Source organism: Bos javanicus, chromosome 29, assembly GCF_032452875.1.
Source record: "Bos javanicus breed banteng chromosome 29, ARS-OSU_banteng_1.0, whole genome shotgun sequence".
Taxonomy (NCBI): Eukaryota; Metazoa; Chordata; class Mammalia; order Artiodactyla; family Bovidae; genus Bos; species Bos javanicus.
Genome location: NC_083896.1, coordinates 27,915,647 through 27,936,009, shown reverse-complemented (window position 1 = coordinate 27,936,009; position 20,363 = coordinate 27,915,647). Strand labels below are relative to the sequence as shown.

The 20,363-nt window shown below is 36.9% G+C and overlaps 1 protein-coding gene and 1 pseudogene across 1 annotated transcript; one reads left to right on the top strand and one right to left on the bottom strand.

The window, feature by feature from the left end:
* The first annotated feature begins 526 nt into the window (after window positions 1-526).
* LOC133241819 (olfactory receptor 8D2-like) lies at window positions 527-1,484 on the top strand. Its single transcript, XM_061407738.1, has one exon. The coding sequence runs from the start codon at window positions 530-532 to the stop codon at window positions 1,454-1,456; it is 927 nt and encodes a 308-aa protein (XP_061263722.1). The 5' UTR covers window positions 527-529; the 3' UTR covers window positions 1,457-1,484.
* Window positions 1,485-5,665: 4,181 nt separating this feature from the next.
* On the bottom strand, window positions 5,666-6,593 carry LOC133241818 (olfactory receptor 8A1-like; annotated as a pseudogene).
* Between the last annotated feature and the right edge of the window lie 13,770 nt (window positions 6,594-20,363).

Here is a 20,363-nt window from a genome sequence, read left to right as displayed (position 1 = left end):
ATAGCTTCCCACTAGCTATCCATTTTACACATGAAAGTGAAAGTTGTTCAGTCGTGTCTGACTATTTTCAACCCCATAAACTATACAGCCCATGGAATTCTCCAGGCAAGAATACTGGAGTGGGTAGCTGTTCCCGTCTCCAGGAGATCTTCCCAATCCAGGGATGGAACCCAGGTCTCCCACATTGCAGGCAGATTTTTCACCAGATAAGCTGCCAGAGGAGCCCATTTTATACATGGTAGTGTATATATGTCAATGCTACTTTCTCAATTTGCCCCACCCTCTCCTGCCCCAGCTATGTCCACAAGTCCATTTTTTATATCTGCATCTCTACTCCTGCCCTGCAAGTAGGTTGATCAGTACCATGTCCTTGAGCTTTTAAGAGATCACTGGAAAGGACAAAGACATGGGACAGATGAAATATGGAACCAATCAAGACAGGACCTTTCATGCTGCTTTGGGAATCAGAAAATAACTCTAATGCACCTATTTTGTCTCACTTCTTTCTGCAGATAATATCTTGTAAGGAATGACTACTTTGAATCATTCTTCAGTGAGTGAATTTATCCTTGAAGGGTTAACGAAATGCCCAGAGCTTCAGTTGCCACTCTTCCTCCTGTTCCTTGGAATATATGTGGTCACCGTGGTGGGGAACCTGGGCATGATCTTCTTAATCGCTATCAGTTCTCAACTTCACTCTCCAATGTATTATTTTCTCAGCCATTTGTCATTCATTGATCTCTGCTACTCCTCTGTCATTACTCCAAAGATGCTGGTGAACTTTGTGTTAGAAAAGAATGTTATTTCCTTCCTGGAATGCATGGCTCAGCTTTACTTCTTCCTTATTTTTGTAATAGCAGAAGGTTATCTTCTCACCGCCATGGCGTATGATCGTTATGTTGCAATCTGCAGCCCACTGCATTACAATATTATCATGTCCCATAGGGTCTGTTCCATAATGACGGGTGTAGTGTATTCACTGGGCTTGTTTGGGGCCACAGTTCATACTACCCGCATGTCAATGTTGTCCTTCTGTGGGTCTCATGTTATCAGTCATTATTTTTGTGATATTCTTCCCTTGTTGAGTCTCTCTTGCTCCAGCACCCGCGTTAATGAGATACTGTTGTTTATTATTGGAGGAATTAATACCTTGGCACCAACACTGGCTGTACTCATCTCTTATGCGTTCATCCTCTCTAGCATCTTCTGTATTCACTCCATCAAGGGACGGTCCAAAGCCTTTGGCACTTGCAGCTCCCATCTCATGGCTGTGGTTATCTTTTTCGGGTCTATAACATTCATGTATTTCAAGCCCCCTTCGAGCAATACTATGGAACAGGAAAAAGTGTCCTCCGTGTTCTACACCACCGTGATCCCCATGCTGAACCCCTTGATCTACAGTTTAAGGAACAAGGATGTGAAGAATGCACTGAGGAAGGTGCTTAGGGGAAAGTAGTCACCCCAACAAAGGAGATTTCCACAGAGAGGAAGAAGTGAACCAGAGGAAAAGTTGTCATGAGCTCTGTGTTATTTCTTTTTCTCCTCTAGAGACAAAATGCACTGTTACTTATAAAATATATATTTGTACTTGAGAATGTTTGAGGCATTTTGGTCGTTTTTATCAAACAATAAGATTTTCTCATAGTCAATATAATATTTGGAAATTTTACTTGTATTCAAGGAACAGGATTTGGCAGAAGAGGGAGGGCTAGTGAACAACAACAAAAAAGAATATGTTGAAGATATCAATTTTGAAAGTGCTTGATAAATAAGTGGATTCAGGGTTGTGTTTGAAAACAGATGATGTTAACTGATTCATCATCTTGAAAGGCAGAAAGAGAGGTATTTTTAAACTTCCAAGGGAAGCTTTTTTTTTTTTTTTCTATCCCCAAGCCATTATAGCTAAATAGTGAAATATTGAGAATATTGATATCACGACCGAGCTGTGAGGATACAGTACTTATAGCAAAGAACCACATATTGGTGGATTGCAATGGGTGGGTTGGGGGGGAGAAGAGAGTCAGACATGACTGAGCACATTGTATATTACATTCATGCTTTTGTACCAACAGAAGAGAGCATGGATGAACTAAGATTACTGGTAATTACCTCAGAGAGAAAAACTTGTCCCTTAAATTCATATGAAGATCAACCACAGACAGAACTCATCTATGGTTAAAAATTAATAAACAGTAGTGATTTGGAGGTGGGGGTGAGCAATGGGCAAGAAGGAACATTCTCAGTTATGGAAATATTTTACATCTTTTTTTGGGTATAGGCTACACAGCGTGTTCATTTTTCAAACTGATCCAACTGCATGCTTGCTATCCGTTCATTTCACTGCATGTAAATAATATCTCAAAAATAAACATGAATATAAATTAAATTATTAACTCCAAAAATGAGAAAGAAATTAATAAAGCAGAAAATGCACCAGAGAAAATATATAAAGAAAAAAATCATAGAGTAGAAAAACAGACAATTAAAAATCAAAATTCTAATTTTTTTGAAAAAATGTACAAATATGGCTATATTCATAAAGATAACAGAGAATATATAAATTTGCAAAGTATTCTTCTTTTGCCATTTACCAGCTGAGATCTTTATTTTAGATTCAGCAGTGCTGAGTCTAAAATTTCCCATTTATTTACCCTAAAAAATTGACATCCTTGATCATGGGACTTTTGTCCGAATGACATGAGGTAATGTCTATAAAGTGGTGTTTAATAAGTTAGCTTTTAATATTTTTGAAACTCAGTTGTTGGGTATCAATTTGTCCTTCACTTCCAGCCTAGTCCTTGTATTGTGACCTGGGAATAAGAACAAGAACAATTTGTTCAGGCAGAAAAGAGAAAACTGAGGAAGAGGTGTAAGAAATATATTGAACTAGAGACCAAGACCAGACAGGGATATTCCCAGAAGAGAGAAATATATGCATCTAGGAGTTTGACTGCATACATTACCTCTACTTATTTTTCATTTATTTAATTCTTGCTTGTCACTTTTATTCTCAGATTCGTTGAGTCATTCAATGCATATTGTTTGAACAGCTGTGTGTCATTTGTTACCCTAGATATTAGAGATAGAAAGGCGTACAAGAAAAACATGGCCATTGTCACCATTAAACTGAATTGTGTTTAATTTGGGAAACCCCCACCGCCCACACACACACACGTACACAATGCCATATCATTGGAGAAATGACTCCTCACAATCCATCATGACACTTTAAACAGCCTGGCTTAAGTCCCCTAAGAAAGGAGATGTTTTTTCTATACAACCACAATGCAACTATTCACTCAGTAAACTCAGCATTGACTCAGTTTTAGTGATGAACACATAACCCTCATTTAAATACCCTCAATTGTCCCCAATAATGTGTGTTATAGGTTATTTTTGCTTTGTTTTTTATCTAAGAGCTAACTAAGCATGATATTTAATTGACATTTCCCTTTAGTATACATAATTTAATGTCTTTTTCCCAGCCTTTTTCAGTCTTTGATGACATTGGCATTTAAAAAGAACATGGTTCGTTATGTTACAGATGATCTTTCAGTTTCCATTTGTCTAACTCCTTGTGATTAAATTCAGGTTAAACATCTTTGGCTCAGATGGCTACTTTAGGTGACATTGTGTTATTTCTTTCAAAAAATCACAGCAGAAGGCATGATACATCAATTTGTTCCATTATTGCTAATGTTAAATTTAATCGTTTGGTTTAAAAAGGTTTCCATTAAAATTTACTATTGTAGAGGTACTCCTTTCCCCTTTGTTATGAATGAGTAATCTGCGACGTGATACCTTAAGATTGTAGGTCTCTCTTGTTCTTATTCCCTTAAGAGGAAGTTTCTTTTAACTCATTGATTTTAGTTTCCATTGATTATTCTTACCTAATTCAATTAGGATGGTCATTGCAACTTGATAAGTTTCTATTGTATCATTCAGATATAGATTTAAATCTGAATTTATATTTATATGTATAAATATATATGTAAATGTTTTATATACAATAAGTATAATATAATTATAAGTATATAAATTAATATATAATATATGATCGATATATATTTATATATACTTTATATATATAAATTTATATCAGATATAGATTTATATAGGTATAGAATGATATCATTCTAATTATATCATTAATTGATGTCATCCTGTAAAGAAGTGCTTTCCCTTTTCTGTTATTTTAAATTTTATTATTGTCATTGTTGTTATTTTTGTATCAGGAGGGACTCCTAGAATCTCATAAGCCATCCATTCTGCAATTTAAATTGTCCTAAATTTGTCCAATAGGGGCTCTTTCCTTTTGATACATCTCCATAACTATTGGGCACTTTCTTCCTCTAGGAAATACTGAGATTCTCTAGACTCATCTTGAATTTTAGATATCCCACCTTGGAATCCGCCATTTCTCCATCAAGCCTTGGTTTATTTTAGTGGAATGTGATGGTTAGAAGCCAAATATCATTAGATGATAGTAAGATATTTGTTACTTGGATTTCATTGCTTTTAGGTCCATTCAGCAGAAAGAGCAAGAGTCACGCATTAATCACGTCTTTTTATGTTCACACTCTCAGTGGTTTTCCATTTCATTTAGAAGGACAGTCAAAACTTTCAAACTTTCCCATAAAGCCCCACAGATATTTGCCCTCTTCCCCCACCATCCCTTTGTCACCTTCCATACTCTGACACTTGTTTTTCCTGTTTAAAGCACACTTTTAAAATTTCTGCTTCTTATATACAGAGTCCATGTTTTCTTTTTCATTATTTGTTCCCTACAAGGGTAGGGATTTTGTCTGTCTGGCACATAGTTGTCCATCAATAATTGATTGATTTATTTACTGGAAGAGTGAACTATAATGGTATAGTGAGGCACAGAAATTATTATGAATAGTGAGAAAATAAGTAGGGGATGACTAAGGAAGTCATCCAGAAGAAAGTCATATTAAGATCCAATTTAAAGTATTCAATAAGTTGGAAAGAAAATATGTGAGTTAAAATTTCAGTGAAAATTTAAAATTATAAACAATTTTGTTTTTTTGGGCCATGCCCATCCCAACCTCCATCCCACTTGAGACCACCCCAAGACGGATCTTATTTTTGATGGTTATAACAATGGCTAGAAATCTTAGGAAAATACTGTTTCTTCTTATCTACTAGAAACTAGGTAGGGTTGCAAAGAGTCAGATATGACTGCAGCACTCACAGGTTTCCTTAAAAGTTTTTACAAAGAAGTGTATATTGCTTCTAAAACTCTGTTGTGTATTAAAATACAAATACCTAAGGGGATTTACATATTTACTTATCATTATATATTACAACTTTAGAAAGTTTGGTAAGGAGTTTCCAGTTTAGCAAGAAAAATTACAAAAAGAAAGAGTTCTGAGATACCTATAAGTTTACACCAAAGGGTGAAAATGTAGGTAAGAAGTTTGTTTCTTGAGTAGCTAGGAGACTAAAAAGACACTTGGTATTGGGAATAGTAATTGAACAGTAATTGAAAATAAGTTATTCAGATCTTTTAGCTTAAAATGGCTCTTGGTTTGAAAATAATTACTGTTAAAAACAAGCTAAAAGAAAACACAAGATCTATTTGTGCTATTTATTTTCAAAAGTACTGTTTTCTACACAGACCTGAGGAGTATCCCACCATGCAGAACTTTTTAAATGGATTTGTTGACATCCTTGTTCCTAAGGCTGTAGATAAGGGGGTTAAGCATAGGAATCACTGTGGTATAAAACACAGAGGCCACCTTCTCCTGCACTGGGCCACTGGTAGATGGTTTGAAATACATGAAGATGATGGAGCCATAGAAAACCCCAACAGCTGCAACGTGGGAGCTGCAGGTACTGAAAGCCTTAGATCTGCCTTCAGCTGAGTGGATGCACAAGACTCTGGGAAGGATGACAACAAGAGATGCAGATGGCTACAGCACATACAAAGACATTGAATCCAGCCAAAATCATCACAGAAAGTTCCTTGGTGTAGTCTCTTGAACAAGATATATTCAGAAGAGGAAGGATGTCACAGAAGTAATGGTGGATGACATTACTGCCACAGAAAGAGTGACTAGATATGAAGCTGGTGTGAATTAAGGCTCCAACAGCCCCCACTATATACACACCAGTGACCAGTAGGAAACAGACTCTGTGGGACATGGTAACAGTGTAGAGCAAGGGGTTATAGATGGCAACATAACGATCATATGCCACGGCTGTCAGCATGTAGGAGTCATTAATACCGAAGAAGCAGAAGAAAAAGAGCTGGACCATGCACTCAGGAAAGGAAGTGAAGTTCTTCTCTGACATGAAGTTCACCAGCATCTTTGGAATTATGACTGAGGAGTAGCAGAGATCTATGAAGGACAAATTACTGAGAAAATAATACATGGGCATGTGAAGCTGAGAACTGATCCTGATTAAAATGACCAAGCCCAGGTTGCTCACCATGGAGACCATGTAGATCAATAGAAACAGGAAGAAGAGAGGGACCTGGAGTCCTGGCTGATCTGTTAACCCTTCAAGGATGAATTCAGTTACCGAAGAATGATTTCCTGTATCCATTCTTGTCCCAGTGTGGTTCGGGGAAGAGAGTCTCATTGGCCAAATATTGTCATCTGACAAGATTTAACAATCCAAGATCTGATGAATGATATAGTTTCTAATGGACCCAGAATTTCAGGAAACAAGACACTAAAATCTACTCTTGATCAAAGACTTTCTCAAGATGTTGATGTTTCATTTGGCTTCAGTCTTTACTATTCCCAAGTGACATTTAGGAGTGAAAATCACTTTGTCTTTACAAACTGAATTTTAGATTCCCCTATTAATGGATGGATGAATGGCATGGCATCCAGACAGATAGCTGGATGGTATGGCCGATGCAATGGAAATGAGCTTGGGAAACCTTTGGGAGATGGTGAGGGACAGGAAGGCCTAGCATGCTGCAGTCCATGGGGTCACAAAGAGATGGTCATGACTGGGTGACTAACAACAACAATTAATGGAAAACCACCTTTCTGTAGTTCAGACACCTTTTGAGAAACCGTTCAGTGTTGCTGCCCTGTTTTGTTGATGTTCAATCTGCAGCAATCTATTCCCTCTTCCAATGTCTCAAGGGAGAGTATAACTGGTCTCTTGCTGGTATCTCTTGCATTTCTCCTCTTGGCTTTGGCATCTTTAACACCTTTAATTTGGTCTTCTCTGGCTCCAATTTCAAAGTGCTTATTTTCTCCAAGATATCTTGACTTTTTCTTTGTTTTTTTCTTGACTGAGAGATTGAGAAAGAAGTTAAGTAAACTCTTGCCTTAAATCAGACAATTTGAAAGCAATAATATTTTCACTGCTTTATTTCACTAAATAAACCTTTAAGATTCTTGGGGGCAGGTGTGGAGATCTACTGCCATGTGGTCACCAGACAAGCTTCATTAGTTCCTTCATTTATTAAACCTGCCACCTAACAATCTGAAGTGACCTGCCTCTATTTTCAGTCTTTTTTTGTCCTCTATGAATGGGAGCCAATTTGAGAACCAGTGGAGGGGCAGCCACTTAACAACTTAAGAGGGGTGGGATAGGGTGGCATGAGGTGGGAGGTGGAAGGGAGGACAAAGAGGGAGGGGGCATATGCATACTTATGGCTGATTCAAGTTGATGTATGGCAGAAACCAGTTCAATATTGTAAAGCAAAAATCTTTCAATTAAAAATAAATAAATATTTAAAAATAGATGATCCTGAGTGAAATGAATTAAAGATATCAAAAGACACAAACTTCCAATTATAAGATAAAATTCCTAAGGATATGATATATAGCATGTTTGACTACAGTTAGCACTACTATGGAGAAGGCAATGGCAACCCACTCCAGTGCTCTTGCCTGGAGAATCCCACAGGTGGAGGAGCCTGGTAGGCTGCAGTCCATGGGGTTGCGAAAAGTTGGACACGACTGAGCGACTTCACTTTCACTTCTCACTTTCATGCATTGGATAAGGAAATGGCAACACACTCCAGTACTCTTGCTTGGCGAATCCCAGGGACAGGGGACCCTGGTGGGCTGCCGTCTATGGGGTCGCACAGAGTCGGACACGACTGAAGCGACTTCACAGCAGCAGCAGCACTACTATACTGTATATCTGAAAGTTGCTAACAGAGTGGATCTAAAACATTCTCATTACAAGAAAAAATTGTAAGTAGGTGAAATGGTAGATGTTAACAAAACTTAGTGTGATAATTTTGTAGTATATACATATATTGAATCATCATATTGTACACCTAAAACTAATACAATGTTGTATGTCTAGATAAATCTGAAAATCAAAGATTGTTCTGTGTAGAGAGAACACAGAGTAAAGATTTTGACAGAGAACATGCTTGGCGTGTTGGAGGAACGCTAGGAGGCCAGTGAGGCTGGACTAGACAGAGCCTGAAAGACAAGTGGAGGCTGTAAATGGGGCTGTGTGTGGCTGCAGGTATTTGTAAAACCTGTGAATCTCATGTCATGTATGATGGGGCAACGCTGAAGAGTTTGCAGAAGGCAGAGTGTTCTATGCTCTGATGTATTTTTAAAAGGATCCCTCAGGCTCTGGTTGCTCTGTCAAGAATGTTCATGGAAGAGTGAAGAAGGAGATTCAGGGAATTAGATAGAAGATAAAATGTGCTCCTGTTGAGAGATGATAGCTTGGGCCAGATTGGTAATGATGGGGATATTGAGAAGTAGTTGGAAAAATTGGGGCTGGATTACAAGCTGGATACAGGCATCTGAGAAAGAGTGGCAGAGATAGGATGGAGGATATGGGCCTGAGGTTGGATCAATCGTCATGGTAGAGAGCAGGTTTAGGAGGCAGTTTCCTGTTTTTAATATTTTAATTTGGATGTTTTATTATATGACCAAATGGATATATTGAGTAGGAAACTGAAGGTATGAGTTTGGAGTTCAGAGGTGAGGTCTGTCTTGGACATTATTTTCTGAATCATCGGTGCATGTATGACATTAAAAGCCAAGGGACTGGATGAGATCAATCAGGTATGATGTGTACAAATACCTTAAAGCAGTTCCTGGTATGTGAAAAGTTATCAATAAAGTTTGGATTTGCCATTTTTATTGTTATATAAAATATTTTGAACTAGACCTTAAGGATTTTTAGTGCCTTTTCTCCATTCTTTTCCTTTTTCTTTATCTTATTTTTTAAGTTATTTATTTTAATTGGAGGCTAATTACTTTAAAATATTTTAGTGGTTTCTGCCATGCTATGCTATGCTAAGTCACTTCAGTCGTGTCCGACTCTGTGCAACCCCATAGACGGCAGCCCACCAGGCTCCCCTGTCCCTGGGATTCTCCAGGCAAGAGCTTGCCATTTCCTTCTCCAATGCATGAAGGTGAAAAGAGAAAGTGAAGTCGCTCAGTCGTATCTGACTCTTAGCGACCCCATGGACTGCAGCCTACCAGGCTCCTCCGTCCATGGGATTTTCCAGGCAAGAGTACTGGAGTGGGGTGCCATTGCCTTCTCTGGGTTTCTGCCATACATTGACATGAATCAGCCATGGGTGTACATGTGTCCCCCATCCTGAACCCCTCTCCCACCTCCCTCCCCATACCATCCCTCAGGGTCCTCCCAGTGCACTGGCCCTGAGCACCATCTCATACATAGAATCTGGACTGGCAATCTATTTCACATATGGTAATACACGCGTTCAATGCTATTCTCTCAAATCATCCCACCCTCACCTTCTCCCAAAGAGTACAAAAGTCTGTTCTTTATATCTGTGTCTCTTCTGCTGTCTCATGTATAGGGTCATCGTTACCATCTTTCTAAATTCCATATATATGTGTTAATATACTGTATTGGTGTTTTTCTTTCTGACTTATTTCACTCTGTATAATAGGCTCTAGTTTCATCCACCTCATTAGAACTGATTCAAGCGCATTCTTTTTCATAGCTGAGTAATATTCAATTGTGTATATGTACCACAGCTTTCTTATCCATTCATCTGCTGATGGACTTCTCTTCTTTATCACCTCTCCTTCTTGATTTACTTCCTACTGCAATTCACCCAGAGCAGTAAACCAACAGAGTAACCGTCATAATGAATTGAAGATAATTCACCACAGACTCTAGGACCTAGAAGACACCTGTACTTAACTGTTCACTTTTCTCTCTTCCTCAAATTCTACCAACACACTGACATTGGCACACTTTTTACCCCTAATTTTTTTCAGGCTTCAAATAAAGCAATACTCTCAGACAGTAGCCTACATTTACATAACGTTCCTTATCTTTTTTTTCTTTTTTAAAATTTTTCTTTGGTTGCATTTACATTCTTTGCATTACTCTCTTTTCTTAGAAAAATCTAAATAAAAAGTACCAAGACTGGGACAAGTTTTAATTCAGTTCTGTTAGAAACTTCACATATTTCAAGTAAATGTTAAAAACACATATATCTGTATGGATTGTGACATTAACAAAAATAGTTAGAACTTTCTTTCCTTGACAAGTATTAGATACAGAGTTCCTTTAACATCTTCTAATCCAAATAGGAAAAGGAGTATGTCAAGGCTGTATATTGTCACCCTGCTTATTTAACTTATATGCAGAGTACATCATGAGAAACGCTGGGCTGGAAGAAGCACAAGCTGGAATCAAGATTACTGGGAGAAATATCAATCACCTGATATGCAGATGACACCACCCTTATAGCAGAAAGTTAAGAGGAACTAAAAAGCCTCTTGATGAAAGTGAAAGAGGAGAGTGAAAAAGTTAGCGCTTAAAGCTCAGCATTCAGAAAACTAAGATCATGGCATCTGGTCGCATCACTTCATGGGAAATAGATGGGGAAACAGTGGAAACAGTGTCAGACTTTATTTTTTTGGGCTCCAAAATCACTGCAGATGGTGACTGCAGTCATGAAATTAGAAGACGCTTACTCCTTGGAAGGAAAGTTATGACCAACCTAGATAGCATATTGAAAAGCAGAGACATTGCCAACAAAGGTCCATCTAGTCAAGGCTATGGTTTTTCCAGTGGTCATGTATGGATGTAAGAGTTGGACTGTGAAGAAATTGAGCGCCAAAGAATTGATGCTTTTGAACTGTGGTGTTGGAGAAGACTCTTGAGAGTCCCTTAGACTGCAAGGAGATCCAACCAATCCATTCTGAAGGAGATCAGCCCTGAGATTTCTTAGGAAGGAATGATGCTAAAGCTGAAACTCCAGTACTTTGGCCATCTCATGCGAAGAGTTGACTCATTGGAAAAGACTCTGATGCTGGGAGGGATTGGGGGCAGGAGGAGAAGGGGACGACAGAGGATGAGATGGCTGGATGGCATCACTGACTCGATGGACGTGAGTCTGAGTGAACTCCGAGAGTTGGTGATGGACAGGGAGGCCTGGCGTGCTGTGCTTCATGGGGTCGCAAAGAGTCGGACAGGACCGAATGACTGAACTGAACTGATTCTGACTGGTGTGTGGTGATATCTCATTGTAGTTTTGATTTGCATTTCTCCAATAATGAGCAATGTTGAGCATATTTTCATGTGTTTGTTGGCCATCTGTATGTCTTCTTTGGAGAAATGTCTGTTTAGGTCTCTTTCCAGCTTTGGATTGAGTTGTTTGTTTTTTGGCATTGAGTTGTATGAGCTGCTTATGTCTTTTGGAAATTAATCCTTTGTCAGTTGTTCACTTGCTATTATATTCTCCCATTCTGCGGGTTGTTTTTTCACCTTGCTTATAATTTCCTTTGCTGTGTAAAGCTTTTAAGTTTAATCCAGTCTAATTTGCTTACTCTGGTTTTTATTTCCATCACTCTAGGAGGTGCATCATAGAGAATCTTGTTTTCATTTATGGCATCTAGTGTTCTGCCTATGTTTTCCTCTAAGAGTTTTATAGTTTCTGGTCTTACATGAGGTCTTTAATCCATTTTGAGTTTATCTTTGTGTATGATGTTAGGAAGTGTTCTAATTTCATTCCTTTACATGTAGCTTTCCAGTTTTACCAGAATCATTTATTGAAGAGGCTGTCTTTGCTCCATTGTATATTCTTGTCTGCTTTGTCAAAAATAAGGTACCCATAGGTGCATGGGCTTATTTCTGGGCTTTCTATCTTGTTCCATTAGTCTATATTCTGTTTTTGTGCCAGTACCATACTCTCTTGATGACTGTAGCTTTGTAGTATAATCTGAAGTCAGGAAGCTTGATTCCTCCAGATCCATTCTTCTTTCTCAAGACTGCTTTTGTTATTCAGGGTATTTTGTGTTTCCATATGAATTGTGAATTTTTTTGTTCTAGTTCTGTGAAAAATGTCATTTGTAATTGACAAGGATCTCATTGAATCTCTAGATTGCATATGGTAGTATAGTAATTTTTACAATATTGATTCTTTCTACCTAGGAACATGGAATATATCTCCACCTTTTATGTCATCTTTGATTTGTTTCATTAGTGTCTTATAATTTTCTGAATACAGATCTTTGTTTCCTTAGGTAAGTTTACTCCTAGATATTTAATTCTTTTTGTTGCAATGGGGGATGGGATTGATTCCTTAATTTCTCTTTCTGATTTTTCATTTTTAGCATGTAGAAATGCAAGTGATTTCTGTGAATTGATTTCATATCCTGCAAGTTTGCTAAATTCACTGATTAGCTCTAGCAATTTTCTAATACTATCTTTAGGGGTTTCCATGTACAGTATCATGTCATCTACAAACACTGAGAGCTTTACTTCTTCTTTTCCAATCTGGATTTCTTTTATTTCCTTTTCTTCTCTGATTGTTTTAGCTAGGACTTCCAGAACTATGTTGAATTATAGTGGGGAAGGTGGACACCCTTGTCTTCTTTCTGATCTTAGGGGGAATGCTTTCAGTTTTTCACCATTGAGAATAATGTTTGCTGTAGGCTTATCATATATGGCCTTTACTATGTTGAGGTAGGTTCATTCTATGTCCATTTTTTGAACAGTTTTAACCATAAATCAGTGATGAATTTTATAAAAGGCTTTTTCTTCATCTGCAGAGATTATCATATGGTTTTTGTCTTTCAGTTTGTTAATATGGTGTATCATAGTTATTGTTTTGCATTTATTGAAGAATCCTTGCATTCCTGGAATAAACCCAACTTGATCGTGGTGTATGAGCTTTGTGATGTGTTGTTGAATCCTGTTTGCTAAAATTTTGTTGAGGATTTTTGCGTCTATATTCATCAGTGATGTTAGCCTGCAGTTTCTTTTTTTGTTGTTGTCTTTGTCTGGTTTTGGTATCAGGTTGATGGTGGCCTCGTAGAATGAGTTTGGAAGTGTTCTTTCCTATGCAATTTTTGGAAAGTGTTTTAGAAGGATAAACATTAGCTCTTCTCTAAATATTTGATAGAATTCTTCTGTGAAGATATCTGGTCTTGGGCTTTTGTTTTTGGAAGATTTTTATCACAACTTCAATTTCAGTGCTTGTAATTGGATTGTTCATAATTTCTATTTCTTCCTGGTTCAGTCTTGGAAGATTGAACTTTTCTAAGAATCTGTCCATTTTTTTTTCCAGGTTATTCATTTTATTGCCCTATAGTTGTTCATAATAGTCTCTTAGAATCCTTTGTATATCTGTATCATCTGTTGTAACCTCTTCTTTTTCATATCAAATTTTGTTTATTTGATTCTTCTCTCTTTTTTTCTTGATGAGTCTGGCTAAAGGTTTGTCAATTTTGTTTATCTTCTCAAAGAACCAGCTTTTAGTTTTATTAATCTTTACTATTGTTTCTTTCATTTCTTTTTCATTTATTTCTGCTCAGATCTTTATGATTTATTTTCATTCTACTATTTTTTTTTGTTATTGTTGTTCTGTTTCCAGTTGCTTTAGGTGTAAAGTTAGGTTGTCTATTTAATGTTTCTCTTGTTTCTTGAGGTAGGATTGTATTGGTATAAACTTCCCTCTTAGAACTGCTTTTGCTGCATCCCATAGGGTTTGAGTTGTTGTTTTTTCATTGTCGTTTGTTTCTAGAACTTTTTAAATTTTCCTTTTAATTTCTTCAGTAAGCTGTTGGTTATTTAGAAATGTATTATTTAATCTCCACGTGTTTCTTTTTTTTTTTTTTGCATTTTTTTTCTTGTAATTGATGTTTAGTCTTATAGTGTTGTGTTCGGAGAAGGTGCTTGATATGATTTCAACTTTCTTAAATTTACTGAGGTTTGATTTGTGACCCAAGGTGTGGTTTATCCTGGAGAATGTTCCATGTGCACTTGAGAAGAAAGTGTATTCTTCTGCATTTGGTTGGAATGTTCTGAAGACATCTATGAGATCCATCTCATCTAATGTATCATTTAAGATTTGTGTTTCCTTATTAAATTTCTGTTTTGATCATCTGTCCATTGGTGTGAGGGGGGTGTTAAGTCTCCTACTATTATTGTGTTGCATCAATTTCTCTTTTAACATTTGTTAGTGTTTGTCCTATGTATTGAGGTTCTCCTGTGTTGAGTCCATCAGTTCAGTTCAGTTCAGTCACTCAGTCATGTCCGACTCCTTGCGACCCCAGGAACTGCAGTACGCCAGGCCTCCCTGTCTAACTCCCGGAGTCCACCCAAACCCATGTCCATTGAGTCGGTGATGCCATCCAACCATCTCATCCTCTGTCATCTACTTCTCCTCCCGCCCACAATCTTTCCCAGCGTCAGGGTCTTTTCCAATGAGTCAGCTCTTTGCATCAGGTGGCCAAAGTACTGGAGTTTCAACATCAACATCAGTCCCTCCAATGAACATCCAAGACTGATCTCCTTTAGAATGGACTGGTTGGATCTCCTTGAAGTCCAAGGGACTCTCAAGAGTCTTCTCCAACGTGCATAGATATTTACAATTTTTATGTCTTCCCCTTGGATTGATCCTTTGATCATTATTTAGGGTCCTTTGGTTAGCTCTTGTAATATTCTTTATTTTAAGGTCTATTTTGTCTGATATTAGGATTGCTAGTACAACTTTCTTTTGTTTGCCATTTGCATGGGATATATATTTTTTATCCTGTATTTCAGTCTCCTTGTATCTTTAGGTCTGAAGTGAGTTTCTTGTATACAGCATAAATATGGGTCTTGTTTTGGTATCCATTCAGCCAGTCTGTGTCTTTTTGTTGGAGCATTTAATCCATTTATATTTAAAGTTAGTATTGGTATATGTGTTCTTATTGTCATTTTCTTAATTGTTTGGGGTTGATTTTGTAGATCTTTTTCTTCTTTTGTATTTCTTGACTATATATGTCTCTTAAACATTTGTTATAAAGATTGTTTTGTGGTATTCTTTTCTCTTAATTTTTATTTGTGTGAAAAATCTTTTGATTTCTCCATCAATTTTGAATGAGATTCTGGTGGGGTACACTAATCTTGGTTGTAGATTTTTCCCTTCCAGTACTTTAAATATATCCTGCCATTCCCTTCTGGCCTGCAGAGTTTCTGCTGAAAGATGAGCTATTGAGCATATGGAGTTTATATGTTACTTGTTGCTTTTCCCTTGCTGCTTTTAATATTCTTTCTTTGTGTTTAGTCTTTGTTAGTTTGATTGGTGTGTATCTTGGCATGTTTCTTCTTGGGTTTATCCTGTATGGGAATCTTTGTGCCTCTTTGACTAGATTGACTATTTCCTTTTCAATGTTGGGGAAATTTTCAACTTTAATCTCTTCAAAAATTTTCTCATATGCTTTCTTTTTCTGTTCTTCTTCTGGGGCCCTTATAATTCGAATGCTGGTGCATTTGATATTGTCACAGAGATCTCTGAGACTGTCCTCAGTTCTTTTCATTCTTTCTACTTTATTCTGCTCTTCAGAGGTTATTATTTCAATCATTTGATCTTCCATCTCAGTTTTTCATTCTTTTGCTTCAGACATCTGCTATTAATTCCTTCTAGAGTATTTTTAATTTCAAAATTGTTTTGTTTGTCTCTATATGTTTATTCTGTAATTATTCTAGGTCTTTGTTAATTGATCTTGCATATTTCCATTTTGTTTTCAAGGTTTTTGATCATCTTTACTATCATTATTTTGAATTAGTTTTCAGATAGTTTGCCTATTTACTCTTCATTTATTGGTACTTCAGTGTTTCTAATTTGTTCTTTCATTTGTGTAATCTTTCTCTGCCTACAGTATTTATTATTTATTTATTTTTTAAAATTTTATTTTATTTTTAAACTTTACAATATTGTATTAGTTTTGCCAAATATCAAAATGAATCTGCCACAGGTATATCTGTGTTCCCCATCCTGAACCCTCCTCCCTCCTCCCTCCCCATACCCTCTCTCTGGGTCATCCCAGTGCACCAGCCCCAAGCATCCAGTATCGTGCATCGAACCTGGACTGGCGACTCGTTTCATACATGATATTTTACATGTTTCAATGCCATTCTCCCAAATCTCCCCACCCTCTCCCTCTCCCACAGAGTCCATAAGACTGATCTATACATCAGTGTCTCTTTTGCTGTCTCGTACACAGGGTTATTGTTACCATCTTTCTAAATTCCATATATATGCATTAGTATACTGTATTGCTGTTTTTCTTTCTGGCTTACTTCACTCTGTATAATAGGTTCCAGCTTCATACACCTCATTAGAACTGATTCAAATGTATTCTTTTTAATGGCTGAGTAATACTCCATTGTGTATATGTACCACAGCTTTCTTATCCATTCATCTGCTGATGGACATCTAGGTTGCTTCCATGTCCTGGCTATTATAAACAGTGCTGCAATGAACATTGGGGTACATGTGTCTCTTTCCCTTCTGGTTTCCTCAGTGTGTATGCCCAGCAGTGGGATTGCTGGATTTACTGTATTTGAGGTCTCCTTTTCCCAGTCTTGAAGGTTGAATTCTTTCTTGCTTTTGGTTTCTGCCCTCCTAAGGTTGGTCCAGTGGTTTGTGTAAGTTTAGTGTAGGGTGAGATTTGTGCTAAAATTTTTGTTTGTTTGTTTGCTTGTTTTGTTTTTTTTTGTTTGTTTTTCCTCTGATGGGCAAGGCTGAGTGAGGTTGTAATCCTGTCTGTTGATGATTGGGTTTGTATTTTTGTTTTGTTTGCTGTTTAGGTGAGGTGTCAGGCACAGAGTGTTACTGTTGGTTGCATGATGCCAGGTCTTGTATTCAAGTGGTTTCCTTTGTGTGAGTTCTCACTATTTGATTCTCCCTAGGGTTAGTTCTCTGGTAGTTTCGGGTCTTGGATTCAGTGTTCCCACTCCAAAGGCTCAGGGCTTAATCTCTGATCAGGAACAAAGATTCCACAAGTGGTTTGTTATGGCATTAAATGAGATTAAAGCAAATACCCAAAAAGGAGAAATCAAAGATGAGCCACAAACAAATGGAAGTTACAACATCAGATAAATAATAATTAAAATACTGGAATATACACATATATGTATACACCCATGAGCAAAGTCAAAATAGTCCAACAAAAAGCACAATAGATTGACCCGGCAAACAAAGGAAATAAAAAAGTATATTTATTAGTTATGAACAAAAGTAACTAAAGCACAAACTGGAAAACAAAAGTAAAGCAAGGTGCCAAGTGGGGAATAAAGCAATGAAAAACAACTAACAAATATGTTGAGAAGAAAGGAAAGAAAGAAAACAAAGAATGAATCAATACGCAAAGTTAAATACAGGTAGATTAAGAAGATTTATACACATTAAAGATTAACTGCAAAGGGAAAAGAACAGTAAGAAAGGCAAACAAAGGAATACATATAGAAAAAGTATAATGGGCTTAAAAAATTAAAAATTTAAATTATAAAAAAGAGAAAAGAAAAAAAAAAGAAGAGAGAGAGAAAACAAACAAACAAACAAACAAACTTCACAGAACTACAAAAGCCCAGTGTAGAGGCAAAGGTTTATAACAACAATAAAAAGTGTGACTGAATATACACATATACAAGAACACCTTAAGCAAATACAAAACAGTCCAGCAAAAATAAAGTACAATAGATTGACACAGTAAACAAAGGAAACCAAAAATTATATCTGCCAGAACAATCCTAACTAAAGCACCAACTGGAAAACAAAAAGCAGGGTGCCAATTGGAGAATAAAGCAATGAAAATAAAACTAAAAAATATGTTGAGAAGAAAGGAAAGAAAGAATAGATATGCAAAGTTAAATAGAGGTAAATAAAGAAGATTTATATACATTAAAGATTATTACCGCAAGGGGAATAGTCAGAAAAGCAAACAAATGAATAAATGCAGAAAAAATAAAATTAGGTTTAAAAAATTAAAATTAAAAAAGAGAAAAAAAAATGAAGGTAAACTCCACAGAACTGTAAAAGCCCAATGTAGAGGCAGAGGTTTATAGTAACAATATAAAATGTGACTGAGAAAAAAACCAAAAGCTCAAAAGCGTAATTGGATTTCATAGTACCGATAAAATAAACAACTACAACAGAGGGGGGAAAAGACAAAGAAAAAAAAACCCAAAAGTCTCTCCAGAACTACGTAAGAATAATGTTTTTCTTGAGTTACTGCTGTCAGAGTCCTTTCCCTCGCTGCGAGTCACAGTCTACCTCACCGCCCTAGGATGCCCTCCAACACTGTACTGAACTCTGGATCTGCTGTGGGGGCAGCTCAGCTTCTAATCTGGTCCTACTCCTGTGTGTTCTTGCCTCCAATGTCCACAGCTATCAGAACTAGTGTGTTTTCTTTTGAGGGAGCTCTCAATGTCCTTTTATATATTCTACACACATGGAGTCTGCCTGGTTGATCATGTGGATTTAATCTTCAGCTTATACTGCTGGTGGGAAGGTTCTGAGTCATCTCCCTTAGCCACACTGCCCATGGGTCTGAACTGTGGTTTTATTTCCACCTCGGCATGTGGGTCATCCACTGGTCATCCACATTGCTCCTGAGGTTGCCCTGGAGTTGTACTAACACTCCTGTTTCCCCCCCAGTTCCTTCACTCTACTGAGTTTTGCGTGGTTCTATATATATTTGTCAGCTGGTCAGGTACTCCTGTCCACTCTCAGTTGGTGTTTTGCATGAACTTCTGTGTCTGAAGGTGTATTGCTGATGTATCCATGGAGAGTGATGTACTCCACGTCCACCTACTCTTCTGCCATCTTGTTCTGTCCTGACCTCCTTTAATATTCAAAGAAACTGTAGAAAAGGAAGGTGATAGATTTACTATGCAGTTTATTTAAAATCCATTATAATGTAAGGAGCACTACAGAATGTTGTCACTGTTATTATTAGACATACCTGTGTATGATAGCTAATTTTACACTTCCTAATTTTGAGCACTGCTAAGTTCTTGCTTAAAACTACTGCTTTAAATATTGATTCCCTAACCATTTAAATGTTGAATAGTAACAATTCTCACTTTACAAAGTATTTGTAAGAATTAAAAGAGAAAAATAGAGTGGAGTATTTAATGTATTAAATATATTTGATATTAGTAAAATTAATATATTTAATAAAAATAAAGTGGATTATTTAATATATGTACAACAAAGGTCTGTGTAGTCAAAGCTATGGTTTTTCCAGGAGTCATGTGTGGATATGAGAGTTGGACAATAAAGAAAGCTGAATGCCGAATTATTGATACTTTTGAAATGTGTTGCTGGAGAAGAGTCTTGAGAGTCCCTTGGACTGCAAGGAGATCCAACCAGTTAATCTTAAAGGAAATTAGTCTTGCATATTCATTGGAAGGACTGATGTTGAAGCTGAAGCTCCAATACTTTGGCCACCTGATGCAAAGAACTGTCTCATTTGAAAAGACCCTGATACTGGGAAAGATTGAAGGGGAGAGGAGAAAGGGACAACAGAAGATGAGATAGTTGGATGGCATCACCAACTCGATGGACATGAGTTTGAACAAGCTCCAGGAGTTGGTGATGAACAGGGAAGTCTGGTATGCTGCACTCCATGGGATAACAAAGAGTCGGACATGACTGATTTAACATATTGGCTGGTAAATGGTAAGTACTTGAAAATGTTTTGTTTTTAAAATCATCAAATTATGAAATATTATATATGTATTTTATTGTGTGTGTATATACATATATGTATATATGTATATACACACACTAGGTCCTTGATGTAAATGGCAAGTAACTCTGTATTTTATTTTGATATATATGCTGTCTACTTACTTTGAAAACTCTCAAGTAGCTTGATCTCACAGAACTACACAAATTAAAAATTATAGACAAAGTTTACGTACTTCTGTTTCATCATGATTTTACTTATATACTAGTATTTCATATATAATCCACAAAATATCTTGCATTTGCAGTAAAATATGTCCTACCTTTCCTGGTGGCTCAGACATTAAAGAATCTGCTTGCAATGCTGGATACCTGGGTTCAGTTCCTGTGTTGGGAAGATCCCCTGGAGAGGGAAATGGCAACCCACTCCAGTATTCTTACAGTC